This window comes from Lontra canadensis, unplaced genomic scaffold, assembly GCF_010015895.1.
Source record: "Lontra canadensis isolate GAN:19392208 unplaced genomic scaffold, GSC_riverotter_1.0 scaffold56, whole genome shotgun sequence".
Lineage (NCBI taxonomy): Eukaryota > Metazoa > Chordata > Mammalia > Carnivora > Mustelidae > Lontra > Lontra canadensis.
In genome coordinates, this window is record NW_022631050.1 from 5,153,434 (window position 1) to 5,171,153 (window position 17,720).

The following is a 17,720-nucleotide window of genomic DNA, read 5'->3' on the forward strand; positions in this document are numbered from 1 at the left end:
CATCAAATAAAAAATAGATAAACACTTCATTCACTTAAATCTTTCTGAGGAAAAAAGAATAGTATAGCCTTGCTTAAATAAGAATTCCCCAGTAAGGATATTATATAAAAGATTTCCCATGTTATTTACTTTCTCTCATTAAAACTTTTTAAAAGTCTAATGAAGAACACACACTTATAATGCCATATTACACAACTACAGTACTGTTAATAAAGCAGCCCAGTATAGTTGTAAACATTTTAGAAATGTAGTAAACAAGACTTGGCATGTCTTTTCTTCCCAAAACTTGCCATTACAATGCTCTTTCCATGAATAATTATTCTTCCTGGAAAAGTTTAAGGTATATTTTAGTCCTTAAAATATTACACTGAAATAATATGTGAAAAGATTTAGTCATGGCAATTTCACTGAAGCTTTTATTGCCTCTGTTGGTAATATGACAGGGATTGTAAGAAGCACAATTGAACTTACAGAGATATGCAGGTGATAGTCACTAAAGATAATCTTGATCTCAAGTATTTTTTATGTGGGCACTTCTAATTTTATACACTTTACTATTTAAAAAGCATTACATTTTAAAATGTGTACCTGTTTTGACATTTGGCAAAAAGGAAACTGTACCTGTGGTTCAATTTGAAACAAAGAATCAGCCTGGGGAGTTTACCGAAATGAAGACTGAAACACTTAATGAATTAAAGCATTTCAAGTTGTGTGTGTTTGCACATGTGTGTGTATCTTTCAACCTCTCTCTCTGTCAAACTCTCCCACAGACACATTCACACACATACATGGCCATATGTATAAGCATTTTTTTAGTACAAAATATTCCCTGTAACCAGACATTTATCCTCAAAATAATCACACCACATTAAACCAGTCTTCTCTTTTCAGCCCTAGTAATAGTACTGTTTAATTCTAAGATGCCATCATAGAGTGAACAACCTTAACTTTTATGCTACATAATTATATTCAAAGCTTTATGTATTTTTTGTTTATAATTACACAGTAATTATAAATGTTTAGTACCAAAATGATGACAAACACTATTTTGTTGAAAAAGGTCTTGCATTTAAAAGGAAAAGTCTGTAAACCCAAGGCACTAAGCCATGAACCAATGTCAGACTTCTAAGAAAAACCATTTATATTGAGGGAAGAAAAAAAAAAGCTAATGGGATCTCATTTTAAAACACAGCATACTCGAATTAATCAATCCGAAAACAATACCATAACTCAAAATCTTCAAGACAAAAAAACAAAATAGTACATATATATATATATCTTTTTAAATTTTTCATAATTGAAGTTCCTCTTTATATTTACAAATATGAAATCAGGAAATACTGAAAGCAGCAGGATTCTTCTTTTTTTCTTTTTCCTTTTTTTAAAATAACCAATTCCAGTAACCCGAACAGAAGTTTTCAAAATATTCTTTTGGTAGAATTATATTCTTGAGTTAAAGTTATGATTGGAATATTAATATAGTTATCTCTGGGGAAAGCTCCATTTCAGAAACTGTGTAAATAAAAAGTAGTTGTAAGATGTCATTGTTTCTTAAAATCATTTCCACATCTACATAAAACGTACTGCTGTTCTGAAGTACATTCCTTTGATAATTTTAACATTGGTATCTTAAGAGAGTTGCCTGGATATACCAAGCAAAAACCTATTCCTTGCTAAAAACCAAAGCCATCCAATATATGAAGTTTTATGTTTTTTTTTTTACTTGCCTTACAGAAATGTTTAAGAAAGTAAGAAACCCTTCACATGTCAGGAAGTGAACAGAGAAATGAGGCATTTTCAGCAAGAAAGCAGTTCATGGGTCTTGTAATGAAAAAAATACATACAAGATAGAATTCTGCTTTGATGTGAAAACTGAGCTAATTTGAACGAAACAAAAAAAGTGAAGAAACTAAATAATTTACAAGAATAAAAACCAGATTGGTATTTTGCATCAAGTACATGCTTGCTTGAAAATTTTTGCTCCTGAAGTAAGTATTTGGCAACCACAGTGATTAGCAGTTAAAGCAATTTCAACAAAATAAGAAGTCATCAAAAATGGACTATTTGTCTGAAAGCAGTACCTATAAGGATTGAACTTCATGGCTCATCATGACCATTTCCAAAATTTAATTCCTACTATCTTCTTATAAATTAAGAGAATTTCATTTGTGTTCCATAGTGTGCTGACAAAAACAAACAAACAAAAAAACTCCAAAACAAAACAAAAATAAACCCTCATGCCTAAATTTAGAATATTGTATTGTGTAGCAATCTAAAACATTCAAAACAAATTAAATAGTTTAACTTATTCGACAGGCATATAAGCATTTCAAAATCATAATGAAATCCAATTATGTAGTGCATAATGTAGACAGGAGTAGAATCTAACATTATGCAGACATTTCCTAAATAAAAGTTCCCTGTAAGACAACTATATATAAACATGGGTAAGGTAAGTGCAGACTAGTTCTGTGGAACCTTTGAAATCGAGGGTCTGAAACACAATAAATTTTTCAGGTAGGCACACCAAGTTATCCTAAAAATTTCTCACGTTGGTTATTTTGACATCAGTTACTCTACTCACATCAACAATACATGTGATTTGCCAGGAAAAAAAAAAAAAAATCCCCCCAAACCAAACACCATTCCAGATCTGGTACACTTAAATATATCACTCTTATTGGAAGTGCTATCAGCATAGTCTTTGCAACTAGCCCAAAGCATATATTTAAGAAGTTTTTATAAATTTTTTGTGATGTTCATATGTTTAATTCTTATGCCAAACTGTTTTCTGATGAAGACAGCATTGTGCTTTATGCAAGAATGGAAACCTCAAAATAATCACCATAAAGCTTCTAAGACTTATGGGAGAATAAACTAGGATGGTCCACAGATATAAGATGAAATCCACAATGTTGGAATTATAAATGTTTAGAGCGGCCCAGACTAGAAGACAAGCCCAAACCACCATTAGAAGAATGAAATACGATATGGTCCAAGATGTATCCTTAAAGTTTTGACACAACCCTCAGTCTGAATTGTGAGGATTGATCTTCAGTTCAGTCCAGCCAGCAGAAATTGACTGTGCAATTTTCCGTTGTATTTATTGTACAGACTATGTACATTCTAGAAGGTTCCTTTAGTGCTACACTGTTGTACTTTTTGTCCCAGCAATTTGAGGGCGTGCAAATTCCACAAAGTCATCAATAAGAACAGGCCATGCTCCTGGGAGGGGGAGGGGGAGTATGGGAACAAAGAAAGGAAGAAAAGCAGAAATAAAACGTTTTAGAGAATCCTTTACTTCTTAAAATACCTTCGCCATAACAGTTAGAGTATATCATTACAAATATTCCCACTGGTAAGTCTTCCAAAATTCTGACTTTTTAGAGTTTCTACCTAAAATATTCCTGTATTCTCTCTATTATTCTAAAACTTGATAATCCCCTGAATAATAAATAATAACTCTTCTGGTAATCAATCAACAATATCATGGTTTTCTGAAGGCCACTGAACTGGCAGCTTAAATGGCAAGGCTATAGTGGCATGCTGTCAGCACTGGGAGTATAGGTAGGAGGAAAAAAGTTTCCAGGTGTTTTGTGGCAAACTTACAACAGAAATCAACAGTAAGTATCAAACTCTATCCTCCTTCATGATAATAAGTTACTAAAAGACTTTGAATAGCACATATGCATGCCTCTAAACATCCACATGCGAACCTCCGCATCAGGAAGTTCTCCAGTTTTGTGTAAGGCCTTACAGAAAGCACAGGATTAGGTATTTCTCACTTGTTACTGAAGACTGTACATCATATGAAAACAAAGAGAAAAAAAAAATCATCTCTGATTAAATAGTTCCACGACACTTTTAAGGAAGCCAAAGGCATTGGAGATTTTCCAAAGAGCACCTCTGTCTATACAACAATCTCAAAAATGCATCATATCCTGGTAATTCTCAAGGGAGGCTAGGTAAGGAAGTGTGAAGAAATCAATGTAAACCACTGCCACTTCTCAAAAAATAAAAGCACAGGTCCCCGTAGCAGATGGTATTATCATCTTTTTACATATATGAAAAAATATCAGAAAAGAATCCAACTGATGATCATTTATTGAATGCCAATAGTACTACAGTAGGCAGCTGAAGTACATTTCAAATTTAACAAACCAACTAACCTTGAGTTTACAGTCAAGTTCAGAGACAAGACAAACAGGTAACAATAAAAACACAAATACTAAAGTATATTAAGACAAGCAGTATAAGTAAACTGAAAACTTCTAAAACATGGATGGAAACTACTCATGCCTTTCTGGAAGACAGGATGACTGAGGTGGTGTTTAAAGAAACAGAACAGCATAGACTAGTAAAGAGGACAAAAGCATTTTACACATTCAAAACAACACAAATAAAAGGTCAGAGGACAGAAATCCAACTCCATGAAAAGCAGAAGTAGATAAGAAGTTCAAAAGTATGCAATAAAGTAAAACAAAACAAAACCAATATTAGTAAGGCAAAAACATTCATTACCTTCTTCATCATAATTAGACATGTCATCTGCAATCATTGTACTGAAGTCTAAAAGAAGATTCCAAGTATCTTTTGGTATGGATCGTTTATGATGTTCCTATTTTTAAAAAATAAGCAAAAAACATCCAAATCACCAAAGAGAATTTCACAATATCAGCCCAAATGATGCTAAATTCAAGAATGCAAAATAACTTGTGTAATGAAATTCTGGTAATCAAATTTCTCATTCTATGTCCACTACAAACTCTGAGATGAGTTAGTCATGCTTTAAAAAATGTTAATTTATCTTCAAAGAAAGTAAAAATGTACAGAAAAGATGGAGCTGCAGAAAACATGAACTTACCAACAAAAATTTATTCCATAAGTCTAAGAATTTAAATCTTCCATTAAGCACTAAATTCCAGTAGGCAATGGCCATTTCTAGATCTGTAATATTAAAAATAAATTATGTATTTCAAATTCCATGAATATTTATCCCTGAAAAAAAAAAAACCAAGTAAGACCAAAGATAGCCCTTTAAAAAATTAAAAAAAAAAAAAAAAGTTTTGTCCTGACTACTTATTCATAAAATTTTCAAGTACGATAAGACCATGGTTTGTATCCTGACTCCCTCACTAATGAATAGTCCCTTCAGGGCAGGAAGAATACCACTTACCTCACAGGGGGGTTCTGAAGCCTACACTGCATAATGCAGAGAAGCATACTTGACCGAGATAAGTATTAAAGAGAAGTATTAAAATGTACATCACTGTTTCTCAACTTCAGCAACTCTGACATTTGGGATCCAATAATTTTTCGTTGTCTGCCCCCAGTTGAGACCCACTAATGTACAACTCGTTTGTAATGCAAACGACTGCTTTCCACAATGACTGAACCTGACTCCAGAGACACTAAGAATACTGATTTAAAAATTAAAATTCATCAACTAAGATTTGCTTTTGGAAAAGTTTTGAAGACAATATAAATGGCTACTTAATTGGGTTTTATAGCAGAGTGAAACCATACCACTACATGATAAAGTACAATACCTGTCATGACAGAAAGAACTATGACCTCTTTCAAGGAACTAAACCTGTTAAGAAAGTATCAAGCTTTTATGAGTAAATTCACATCTCCAGGTCAGGAAAAATTATATCCCAAGGAACGTAAAAGTCCTTTCAGATATCTCCAAACCACCCCTAAAGAATCCTGAGACCAGGAAAGACGCCAAAAAGGCTCACATCCTACTTCAAAGAACAATATACAGGCCGTAAGAAAATAATCCCCTTCTGCACTGGAACTTCAGTTCTTCAAGGATAGGAACTGGGTATCCCCAAACGAGCAGACCGAAACACACAGTATGCATTCCGAAACCGCTGAATCAATGAACTTCCGACAGTTCCATGTGGAAATACACTACTTACCTTCAAGTCCATTATTATGTCTTCCTTCAAACTCAGTGGAAAAGGTGTCACTTTATCTCTTACCCAAAGATAAGCCCCTAACACCACTGTTCTCAAGCCAATACCATCCTTCAGGAATCTTACCTCTGGTTAATTTTCCTCTCTCCCTACATCAACTTTGCCCTGTCTTCTGACTTTTCCCCCTTCATAAAGAAATATGCTCAGGTTATAGAACTTACCTTTAAAAAAAAAAAAAAAAAACTTTCTTAGATCTCTCATCCCCTTAACTAGCTAACTAGCTACCTCTTTCTCTTTTGCTTCACAGATAATCTTAAAACAGCACATGAAGTCTTCTTTTATACATAATGTGCTCCTGAAATCAAATCTAAAAGTCAAATTCGGATCCCCAGGTTTTAAGAAAACTAGAAATATGACACTAACTCCGAATTGTAATACCTTTAAATCTTTGCAGTCTTTAAGGCTCTACAGCCTATATTCCTCTAAGGTTCTTCAATTTTGTTCTTTTCTTTTAACGATTAAACATACTAACTGTGTGGCTCAAGTGCAGCACAAAGGCTGTCATTAGCATGTTAATGATTTTCTTCCTCCTTTCAAATGCATGAAATGTATAACTAAGCTTATTGCTAGTGCTAGCATTTTTTTCCCTTTTCAACTAATTTTCACAAAATAAGGATAAGAAACAACAGAGATATTCAAATAACTACAAACCAGGAGACACCTATAAATGCCCATTTGTCAGCTGATACATGAAAGAAAGAATCTGACAAGGGCAGAAGTGTATGTGAATGATGTATGAAGGTTTAGGTTGTTCAAGAAGAGAATTTTTTTTTTTTTGTAATCTACATTCATTGCCCCATTTCCTCACCTCCCACACATTTTTTAAGATTTTTATTTATTTATTTGACAGACAGAGATCACAAGGAGGCAGAGAGGCGGGCAGAGAGAGAGGAAGGGAAGCAGGCTCCCTGCTGAGCAGAGAGCCCCATGCGGGGCTCCATCCCAGGACCCTGGGATCATGACCTGAGCGGAAGGCAGAGGCTTTAACCCACTGAGCCAACCAGGCGCCCCTCCCACACACTCTTTAATTCTATAAACTAGCGTGTACCTCTGTCACTCTACTGAAAGTAATCTCTACCTATTAAACACTTTTTATGTCCTTATTTTGGTTGCCAAATAAACACTTTGATGTCCTTAATTTACCTGGCTCTCTGTCATATTGACAGAGAGCCAGGTCTGAATACACCTTCTACATGGAACTGTCATTCAGCTTTAACTGATAGCACTCTATTAATAATTTTCCTCTGTCCCCTCTGGCTTTCTCTTTTATTGGCTCCCCTTCCTCCATTTTTCCATTTGATGTTGGTGTTCTGTAATACTGTATGTCAGCAATAACCATTTCTACCCTCCGCAGATTTTTCAAACCCTTACACCTTTTCCCACGTCATACTCTTCAACAACTCCTAAATATGAATCCTTTATCTCTATGTTCTAGATTCACATATAAAATTGTCCAAGGACATCTTCAACTGGGTATCCATAAACAGCTCAAATTCAACAGAGCTCAAACTGAACTCATTATCCTCCTCTACAGACCTGCTATTCCTTCTCTCAGCATCCTCACCCTAGAGTGTTTCTCAATGAAACACAATGTCCACATTGTGAAGAACTGCCCTATACACTGTATGACATTCAGCACCCTCCTAATGCCAGAAGAAACCCTCAGTCATTAGGACAACCAAAAAACACATGCATACATTTCCAAATGTTCCCTAAAGGTGTTCAGAATTGATAGAGAAACTCCTTTTTTCCTCATCACGCACTTTCAGTCAAAGCACTTTCATTGTAGCTTCTAAGTACGTTTTTTAAAAAATCTCTTCTCCATCCCTACTATAGGACCAATGCTAGAGTCCTCTTCCAGCTAAATCACTGCAAGAGCCTATAACCAATCACTCTTCCTTTAGTTCTGACTCCACTCCTTTTGAAGAACCACAATGCTTTCACATGAACCTTTCAGGCATATATATTGTCACCTCCATGTTAAAATTCTTCAATGATTAAAACAACGAGATACCACTACACACCTTTTGAAATGGCCAAAATCCAAAACACTGACAACAACAAATGCTGGCGAGGATGTGAAGCAACAAGAACTCTCATTCATTGCTGGTGGGAATACAAAACAGTACAGCTACTTTGGAAGACAGTTTGGCAGTTTCAAAACTAAACATACCCTTACCATATGATTCAGCAATTGCAATCCTTGGTATTTACCCAAATGAACTCAAAACCTATGTCCATGCAAAAACCTGCACATGAATGTTTATAGCAGCTTTATTCATAATGGCCAAAACTTTGAAGCAACCAAAATGTCCTTTAGTAGATAGATCATATAAACTGTGGTATAACCAGACAAAGTAATACTATTCAGTGTTATAAGAAAATGAGCTATAAAGCCATGAAAAGATATGCAGGAAAACAAATGCATATTAATATTACTAAGTGAAAGAAGCCAGTCAGAAAAGGCTAACTCTGAAAAAGGAAAACTATGGAGACAGTAAAAAAAATCAGCAGTCGCCAGAGGTTAGGAGGGAGGAAAGGATGACTAGGCAAAGCAGAGGACTTTAAGGGCAGTGAAAATTCTCTGCAGGATGCTATAATGATAGATAACATGTTGTTATTATGTTTGTCCAAGCCCACAGAATGTACACCAAAAGCAAACCCTAACGTAAACCTGAACTCTGGGTGATGATGATGCATCAGTACACCTATATTGTATACCCAACTGTAAAAAATAGTACTACTTTTGTGAAGGATGTTGATAGTGGAAGGAACTATGTATGTGTGGGGCAGAGGGTACATGGAAAATCTCTGTATCTTCTGTTCAATTTTGCTGTAAACCTAAAACAGCTCAAAAAACAATGTCTACTAAAATTTTTAATCTCCAATATTGTTTTCCTATTGCCTTCAGATAAAATCTACACTTCTAGTTAAATGAACTTATTTGTAGTTCCTCAAAGATGCTAGGTCTCTCACCTCTGAACAACTGAACTTGCTAATCACTCCACAAGAGATGGCTTCTATTTTTATTTTTGGCCTCAAAAGCACATACTCATTCTTCACAGCTCAAAAATTAATCATCTTTGCTTGTAGATCCTGCACTGGAGGAGACGCACGCAGCTAACATTGTCTTCCTCGCTCGACTCTTACAAGCCAGTTCTCTCTGGGCACGATGGCAACTCTTAAGGAAACACCTGATTGCACCAGTTGCAGAAGAAGAGACAACCATTCCCAAACAAGATCACTGTAGTGGGTGTTAGACAAGTTGTCATGGCATGCGCCATCAGCATTCTAGGAAAGTATCTAGCTGATCGACTTGCCCGTGTGGATGTTTTGGAAGACAAACTCAAAGGAGAAATGATGGATCTGCAACATGGGAGCTTATTTCTTCAGACATCTAAAATTGTGGCAGATAAAGATTGCTCTGTGACTGCCAATTCTAAGACTGTGGTGGTGACTGCAGGAGTCCACCAACAATGGAGAGAGCTGGCTTAATCTTCAAATTCATTATTCCACAGGTAGTCAAGTACAGTCCTGACTGTATCATAATTGTGGTTTCCAACCCAGTGGATATTCTCAAACATGTTACCTGGAAACTAAGTGGACCATGCAAGCACCATGTCATTAGAAGTAGGGATAGTCTGAATTCTGCTAGATTTTGCTATCTTATGGCTGAAAAACTTGGCATTCATCCCAGCAGCTGCCATGGATGGATTCTGGGAGAATATGGTGTCTCAAGGGTTATGGGTGTGGACACAAGGTTGTGGAGTGGACTGAATGTGGGACGTTTCTCTTCAGGAACTGAATCCAGAAATGGGAACAGACAATGACAGTGAAAATTAGAACAAAGTGCCTAAGACAGTGGTTGAAAGTGCCTATGGAGTCATCAAGCTAAAAGGATATACCAACTGGGCCACTGGATTAAGTGTGGCTGATCTCACTGAATCCATGTTGAAAAATCTATCCAGGATTCATCAGATGTCAACAGTGGTAAGAGGATATAAGGCACTGAGAACGAAGTCTTCCTGAGCCTTCCATGTATCCTGAGCGCTCAGGTCTTAACCAGTGTGATCAACCAGAAGCTGAAGGATGGTGAGGTTGCCCAGCTCAAGAAAAGTGTAATACCTTGTGGAACATCCAGAAAGACCTAAAAGATCTGTGACTTCTGGCTTCTAGGCTGTAGAAATTTAAAACTACAATGTGATTAACTTGTGAGCCTTTCGTTTTTCATCCATATACATGATCACAGTGTGCTTTTATTTTCCTAAATATGTGAATCTGGGCTCACAGAATCAAAGCCCATGCTTGGTTTAATGCTTGCAATATGAGCCCTTGAACAAGTAAAATTAACCACTGTTGTGTAAAAAAAAAAAAATTAATCATCTTTGTGAAGACTTTGCAAACTCACCCAGACAAACTTTTTTTTTTTTTTAAAGATTTTATTTATTTATTTGACAGACACAGATCACAAGTAGACGGAGAGGCAGATAGAGAGAGAGAGAGGAGGAAGCAGGCTCCCTGCTGAGCAGAGAGCCCGATGCGGGACTCGATCCCAGGACCCTGAGATCATGACCTGAGCCGAAGGCAGCGGCTTAACCCACTGAGCCACCCAGGCGCCCCCACCCAGACAAACTTAAGATGCTCCTGACTCTATGCTCACAGAGTAAAGAGTCAATAAATATTTTTGAATGAAAAAAGTATACTATAAAAGATTTAATAACTTATAATTAAGACCTGAAATGTAGGGGTGCCTGGTTGGTTCAGCTAGTTAAGTGTCCAACTTAGTTTCAGCTCAGGTCATGATCTCAGGGTTCTGAGACTGAGTCCCCCATTGGGCTCCACATGAAGTAAGGAGTCTGCTTGAAGTTCTCTCCCTCTAACCCCTTCCATGCCCCCCACCTGGCTCGCTTATGTTATGTATGTATGCATGCCCTCTCTTTCTCCTTCCCTCCCTCTTTCCCTCAAATAAATAAATAAAATCTTTAAAAAAAAAAGAATTGAAATGCATAAGAGATAAAACAGCAATTGCCTTTTAGCAATTTAGAAAAACTGCCCTTTAGAAAGAAATGACTGCATGACAGAGAGAAGAGCCTAGCTAGAGAGAAGTAGTTTGAAATAGTATTTTAGCCTCTTAAATTCCAACTCTACCACTAGTTAAGGAAACTTGGGCAAGTGATTCACGTCTCTATAATTCTGTTTAAAATATATTTAACAGTACCTACTCTCACAGGGTTGCTGTAAGGATTAAATGAGTTAATAGACATAAGACATTCAGAACAGTGCCTGGTAAATAATAAGTGAGTCCTTACTATCACTATTATTTATTTTTAATAATTTTTAGAATTATTATTAGAGATTCTGAAGCAGCATTGGAAAACAGAGCAAATTCGACAAGAAGGTAACAAGTGGCAACAATGGTTATAATAAATAGAAGGAAAATATAGAGGAAAAAGAGACAAGCACAAGCAAATAACAAAACTGCCTATAACTGATACTTGCAGAACAAATTTTTAAGCCCTTATAGTAAAATTAAAAATTTGAGGTAATTCCGGTGTCAAACAAAATCAACAAGGCAACGTGGGATTTCATAAAAGGTGATAAACTGAGTGCTGAATGAACATGGAAATGAATTGAGACTGGATCCAAATACTGTCCCTAAGGGAAACAAAATGTTGCCAATTCACTAGGGAAGATGGAAAGGTGATTAACAATCCTATTCACAATGTCTTCATTTATTTAGAAATATCCACAGTTAGCACAATGTAATATTAAAAAAAAAACAGAACAGGGAGCCAGAAAATCTCAGACTGAATCCCAGTTCTACCAACTCTAAAGTTACATTACCTTAGTAGGTCAACCTTTCTATCCATGAATTTCTCCATCTCTACGACAAAGGGGATGATAGGTTTTTTACACAGCTCAAAGGGTTGTTACAAGAACCAAATGGGATTACACAGATGAAAATATACCTTAAAAACACTCTATAAAATTATTTCTAAATATTAAATGTCTAACAAATAATCTTAAAAATTTTTTTGAAGATTTTATTTATTTATTTGACAGAGAGAGATCACAAGTAGGCAGAGAGGCAGGTGGGGGGTGGGGGGGGCAGGCACCCTGCTGAGCAGAGAGCCAGATGTGGGGCTTGATCCCAGGACCCTGGAATCATGACCCGAGCCGAAGGCAGAGGCTTTAACCCACTGAGCCACCCAGGCACCCCAATCTTAAAATTTTTTAAATCAACTGCACAGGTATAAGATTCTAGCTGAACCACGGTTCACAAGAAAATAACCTACAATCTGTAGTCTGATAAAAGTTCAGGATGGTCCTAAAAAGGCATGGTTTGTTAGAGAACAAACGTAATTTTTGACCAAACAGAATGAACAGTCTCACAAAAAATAACAGACTCATGGCGTTCTACATTAAACAGCCTCCTTCTGGAGTATTCAGCTTTAAGAGCTCTATTTTGAGAGAATCTGAGAAACTGGAAATGTGCCTGGTAGGGGACAGTAACAGGAATAACAAGGTCTTCTCAAATGAAGAACAATTAAAATAATTGGGATGCTGACCTGGAAAAAAAAAAAAAAAGAAGGGGGTAAGTGACAGCAGTCTTTACATGGTCAGACTTCCTCTGTGCTCTGCTGAGGGTGGAGGACAAATAAGGGCAATGGTAGAAGTTAGCAAGACAAAGATGCTCACTTCATAAGGAAGAACTGTGTGATAAGAAGTAGGAGTATTCTGTGACAAGAACCGACCACTTCCTAAAACAACGTGTGTCCAATCCCTGAATGTTCCAAAGTAAAAACTACATAAGCATCAGCTATGGATGCTACTTTGGACAGGTTAGACAACTTACGAAATCTCTTTCAAATTTAAGATTCAGAAGACTATCAGAAATGCCAGATGCCTGAAGCAGACAGTGAGAGTGGAAGCACCCCATCCTGGTGTCAAAGGAAATCAAGTAATAAAAAATGGGAAAATATGGAAAACACCAGCTCTCATTATAACTAGCAGAGCTATTTATAAATAAACCACAGTGCTGTCACTGTCACTCTGCCAGTTTGTTTTGGGCCTCACCTCCTCTCCTATGATCTTCTAATTCTTCTCTGCCAAATACTGTAATTTAAGAGCCCTGTGAGCCCTCAGAAAGGCTGTCAAGAAAACGGTTTTCTTTTTAATTAAGTTCTTCAACCAAGCAAGTTATTACATTTCCTGATACTCAACACCAATGCAAAACAAAAGGAGAAACTAGGATTTGTATTCCTATTATGTTTTTTCCCTTTTTAAATTAAAAAAAAATTTTAATTTCAGACTTACAGAAAAACTGAGAAGTACAGACAGTTCCCACATACCTCCCCACCTCACCCCCCCCCGTTTCCACTATTTTTAACACCTTGCTTTAGTGTGGTATATTTCTTACAACTGATGAGCCAATATGGATATACTATTATTAACTCAAGTCCATATTTTACATTGGGGCTCACTCTGGGGTGTACAGTCTACAGGGTTTTTTTAAAATAATTTTAAAATTGTGGTTAAATATAACAAAATGTATCATCTTAACCATTTTTAATTGTACAGTTCACTTAGTATTAGGTTCATTCACACTATTGTGCAACCAATTTCTAGAACTCTTTTCTCATCCTGTAAAACAGGAACTCTACATCAAAAATACTACAATTTTCTTAAGTTCAGCACTCTACATTAGATAGTAAAATTTTTAAATCTAATTCTGTACCATCTTTTTTGCAGTTTTCCCTATAATCCAAAATTCCAATTTAATATATCTAATATCTAACAAAAATTTAATTTTGCTTTATTTTCACCACATATAATGAAAACTAAAATTCAATATCAAAACTATATATTAATCCCAAAATATCATTAGTTTTGTGCTCCAATAAAGGAAAGGGATATAACTAAAGGAATAGACTCAGCCCATTTAAATCAACATTTTATATTCATAACATTTTATTTAATCTTACAAAAATATTGTGCTACATTTCTAAACACAACAAAAATAGTTACTGCAGTGTATACATACAAATTCAAAAATTTTAATCAGTTTTTACTTGTGGGAAGTAAGGAGGAAACAAGGAAAAAACAGCCCAGTTAACTGATGGCCACAAATAGTAGAGAAACTAACCCAACATATCATCCATCTCAGCTTATTTTGCCTGCAAAATGAGGAATTTTACTGCAAGAAGAAAATCCAAACTAAACTGAATAATCAGTTGGAAAGGAGGCTTCACTATTTGTAATTTTGCTTTCCAGATATCTTGTCTATCTTCAATCAATTCAATCACACTCAGTCATTCATTAGGCCAAATTTCCAATACAAATGTACACCTATCCCTTCCTCACTGGCTTTCAAGCACTTCCTTGGTCTAATCCCTATTCACATAATCCTTTTCTCAGTGCATTTTCCCTTCTAATTTAAAATATAAAGAAGGATTAGTACAAGAGGCCCCTATTAGTCTAACTACTAACTTCAAAATCAAAAACAAACTTACTTCCATCACTGGGTAAGTTATTTAACCTTCCTGTAGGCATATGAAGGTTTCCTCATCTGCAAAATCAGGATAGAAAAATGGCCAGCACTCTATTACTATGTATACGGCACACGGCAGGTGACAAATTATTGAATGAAAAAATGAGTAACTCATAGAACTGTTAAACATGAAATGAAGCAGTGGATGTACTTAGCACACTGCCAGGCACTCAGTAAATGGAAGATACTGATACCATCAAAATCTTCAGTGTATCCCAACTGCCCACAAATTCTAATTTAAACTTTTTCTGCCCTGCTTTTAAAAGAAGACTGTGGTTGTCAAGCCTTACAATGTCTCACCAACTTTATTTTCAAATAAGCAATCCCACTAAAATCACATTAATGTTTTCTCTCTCCTACAAAGAAGTCAAGCTTATCTCTGACGTTTCAGATAGTCATTCATAACCATCTTCTCGAGCACCTTTTATCTTTCCTTACAGAGTTAAATACCATATCCTTTAGTTCATATCCCATCTTGCCCAGGAAGTATTTCCCAACCACTCCTGCTTTTACTCTTTACTCCTTTTATCTAAAACCCTCACACACGTTTATTATTGTGTATTACCTGCTATCGTCAAATCTTTCTAGGTAAACTGTAAAATTACATTGTAGCTTTTACTTTCATATCCCTTAGCCATCCCCAAAGCAAGTGTATGGATATTACATACAGCACAAACTGACTGATCTAAATTGTTAAGAGTGGTGATTATAGATAGGATTTCTACATAAGATTATACCTGATAATCTTCATTTTTATTCTTTCTTATAGCTTCCAAACAAATCATAAACAAAAAGAATAGATTTCTTTAGCATTCTATGACTCAAAAATCTTACAATGCTATTTCTACAGATCCACAGTGAAACAATTTATGGTCCTATGAGCCTATAACATCTTCTAGATAATAAATATTTATATATATATACATATACACATATATACACATAAATATACACAAGTAAATAAATGTATACATGTATGCCAGTGAAATTTTAATAACTATTTATTTTCTATATTACAGTTCTTAAAAAAAAATCAGTGGTTCAGATATGGTATCCAGGGTAACCTTATTATCTAACGTGTATGGTATTTTCTGATTAATTAAAAGTTCATTGTTTCTTATTGTTTTTCAGTAACTGGTATTTTCATGATGACTTAATGCTCAAAACACAAACCTTTCTATTACAAAAAAAAAAGTAACACTGTCAACGTATTTTAATGTATTTGAAGCACCAAATATAATTTTAAAAATTCTTACCTAATCCTTTTTGTCCTGGATTCTTTGCAAAATTAAAAGTAAACTGGTAAAAATCCTTAAACCGTCCTGGCTCTTTCAGTTCTTGTTCCATCTTGGGTATCTGGGCCTTTAGTTTTTCTATGCTGTCACATCTACATTATAAAATTAAGGTTTATAAAAGATAAACTTTTTCAGTATAAAGGACTTACATATTCCTATGGTAGCTTTTATTTATTTCATAGAACTTTTTTTAAAAATCAGTTGAAATTTTACCTTTTTACATTACATAAACAAGTATGGGGTTGGCTGGAGGAAGTAAAGGTCTGGAGTGATTGTCAGAGTTACCATTTTTAAAAGAAATGCAGTATTACTTTTAATTATGTAATTCACAGGACTATCAGCATACCCAAATTATAGAAGTCAGCTACAGTGAACAGAATGTATAGTAATCACCATAACAATCACCAGTTTAAACAGTAGTAGATACTCCTTACCTGGTAACAAGTCACATGTCTAGCTCTCTAAATGAAAGCACAGTGTCTCTTCCTTAGATGAAGAAGCATTCTCCTTGAAAAGGTGTTGTTATACAAACTATAATAATAAATACCAGATGAACCCCCATCATCTCCAACTGCTTATCTCAAATCAGTATTAAGCTTTTTCTACATTTGCAAAGCATTCAACTCCAATTCAAGGAACTGAAAGGGTCTATGTACCCATCTTACTTTCCACATAATAGCCTGAAGGCAGAAACCCTCTTTTTTTTCTTAAGATTTTATTTATTTATTGGGGCACCTGGGTGGCTCAGTAAAGCCTCTGCCTTCGGCTCAGGTCATGATCCCAGGGTCCTAAGATCCAGCCCTGCATCGGGCTCTCTGCTCAGCAGGGAGCCTGCTTCCCTTCCTCTCTCTCTGCCTGCCTCTCTACCTACCTGTGATCTCTGTCAAATAAATAAATAAAAATCTTAAAAAAAAAAAAAGATTTTATTTATTTATTTGACAGAGAGAGAGAGAGAGCGAGCGAGCGAGCCGGAACACAGGCAGCGGGAGTGGGAGAGGGAGAAGCAGCCTTCCCGCCTAGCAGGGAGCCCAATGTGGGGCTCAAGCCCACAACCCTGGGATAATCCGAGATCAAAGCAGCCACTTAACGACTGAGCCACCCAGGTGCCCCAGAAATTCTTGTTTTATAGATTCTACAAACCATCACTGCATTTTTCCTTCTAATCATTTCTGCTTTTATTTCTCTTCTGTGTTCTTCATAACACCTTCTAGCTCATTAGTCTGTAGATTAAAATTTTGATTTGGAAGTTCATTACATTTTATATGAATTCAATTTCAAATGAAAAATAAGTGAGTTCTAATGGAAACTGTCCTAGTACAGAAAATTCTAACAAGTTCAGGATAGGTCAGGTGCAGGAGGCAGAACACAGTGTCTAGGCCAGTTATTAATTTATTGCTCCTCAACTTCCCTACCCTTCTTTGCCCTACTTTGTGACTATTTGCAGTCAACTACCAATTGTCAGGCGTTGTTTTCTGACCAGTTAGCTCACTGTTAGGTTCTACCAATAGAGGGCGACGAGTGGCTGGAAAAGGAAGAAGGAACTTTTTCTCTCCTCGACTGTTTTCCGCAGAGAGCAAGGGTTTCTGTGTGCCCAGGGAGCTCCCAGCACTGTTCAGCAATGGTGGCAACTCACATGGCCCGGCCACAAGTGGACTGCAGCCAGTTTTTCTCGACTAGAGTGGCAGGCAAAGCAAGCACCACAGGCCTGGTGTTCCTGCAGCAGCCACACCCTCTCCTCAGAACTCCTCAAATCAGCCTTGCAGGGATTTCTTCCTTTGTAGGTTCCTTCTTTGTTCACTTCCCATCGCCGATAAGGGTGATGGTGGCTTCCTGCATCTGCCTCTTCTGTTATACCTTAGAAATTTCTTTTACCTCTTTTACACAGTACTCTTT

General features: G+C 36.1%; 1 protein-coding gene and 1 pseudogene across 6 annotated transcripts in view; one reads left to right on the top strand and one right to left on the bottom strand.

Annotated features, from left to right (window-relative positions):
* Positions 1 to 398: 398 nt before the first annotated feature.
* Positions 399 to 17,720, bottom strand: part of DCUN1D1 (defective in cullin neddylation 1 domain containing 1) — a 36,906-nt gene continuing 19,584 nt past the window's right edge. For all 6 annotated transcript variants that reach the window (XM_032875441.1, XM_032875443.1, XM_032875445.1 and 3 more), the window contains exons 4-7: positions 15,789 to 15,919; positions 4,865 to 4,947; positions 4,522 to 4,618; positions 399 to 3,225 (exon numbers count right to left, since the gene is read on the bottom strand). In XM_032875441.1, coding sequence (XP_032731332.1) covers positions 3,146 to 3,225; positions 4,522 to 4,618; positions 4,865 to 4,947; positions 15,789 to 15,919 — 391 coding nt within the window. In that variant the 3' untranslated portion in view covers positions 399 to 3,145. The remainder of the gene's footprint in view (positions 3,226 to 4,521; positions 4,619 to 4,864; positions 4,948 to 15,788; positions 15,920 to 17,720) is intronic.
* On the top strand, positions 5,570 to 10,143 carry LOC116878288 (annotated as a pseudogene).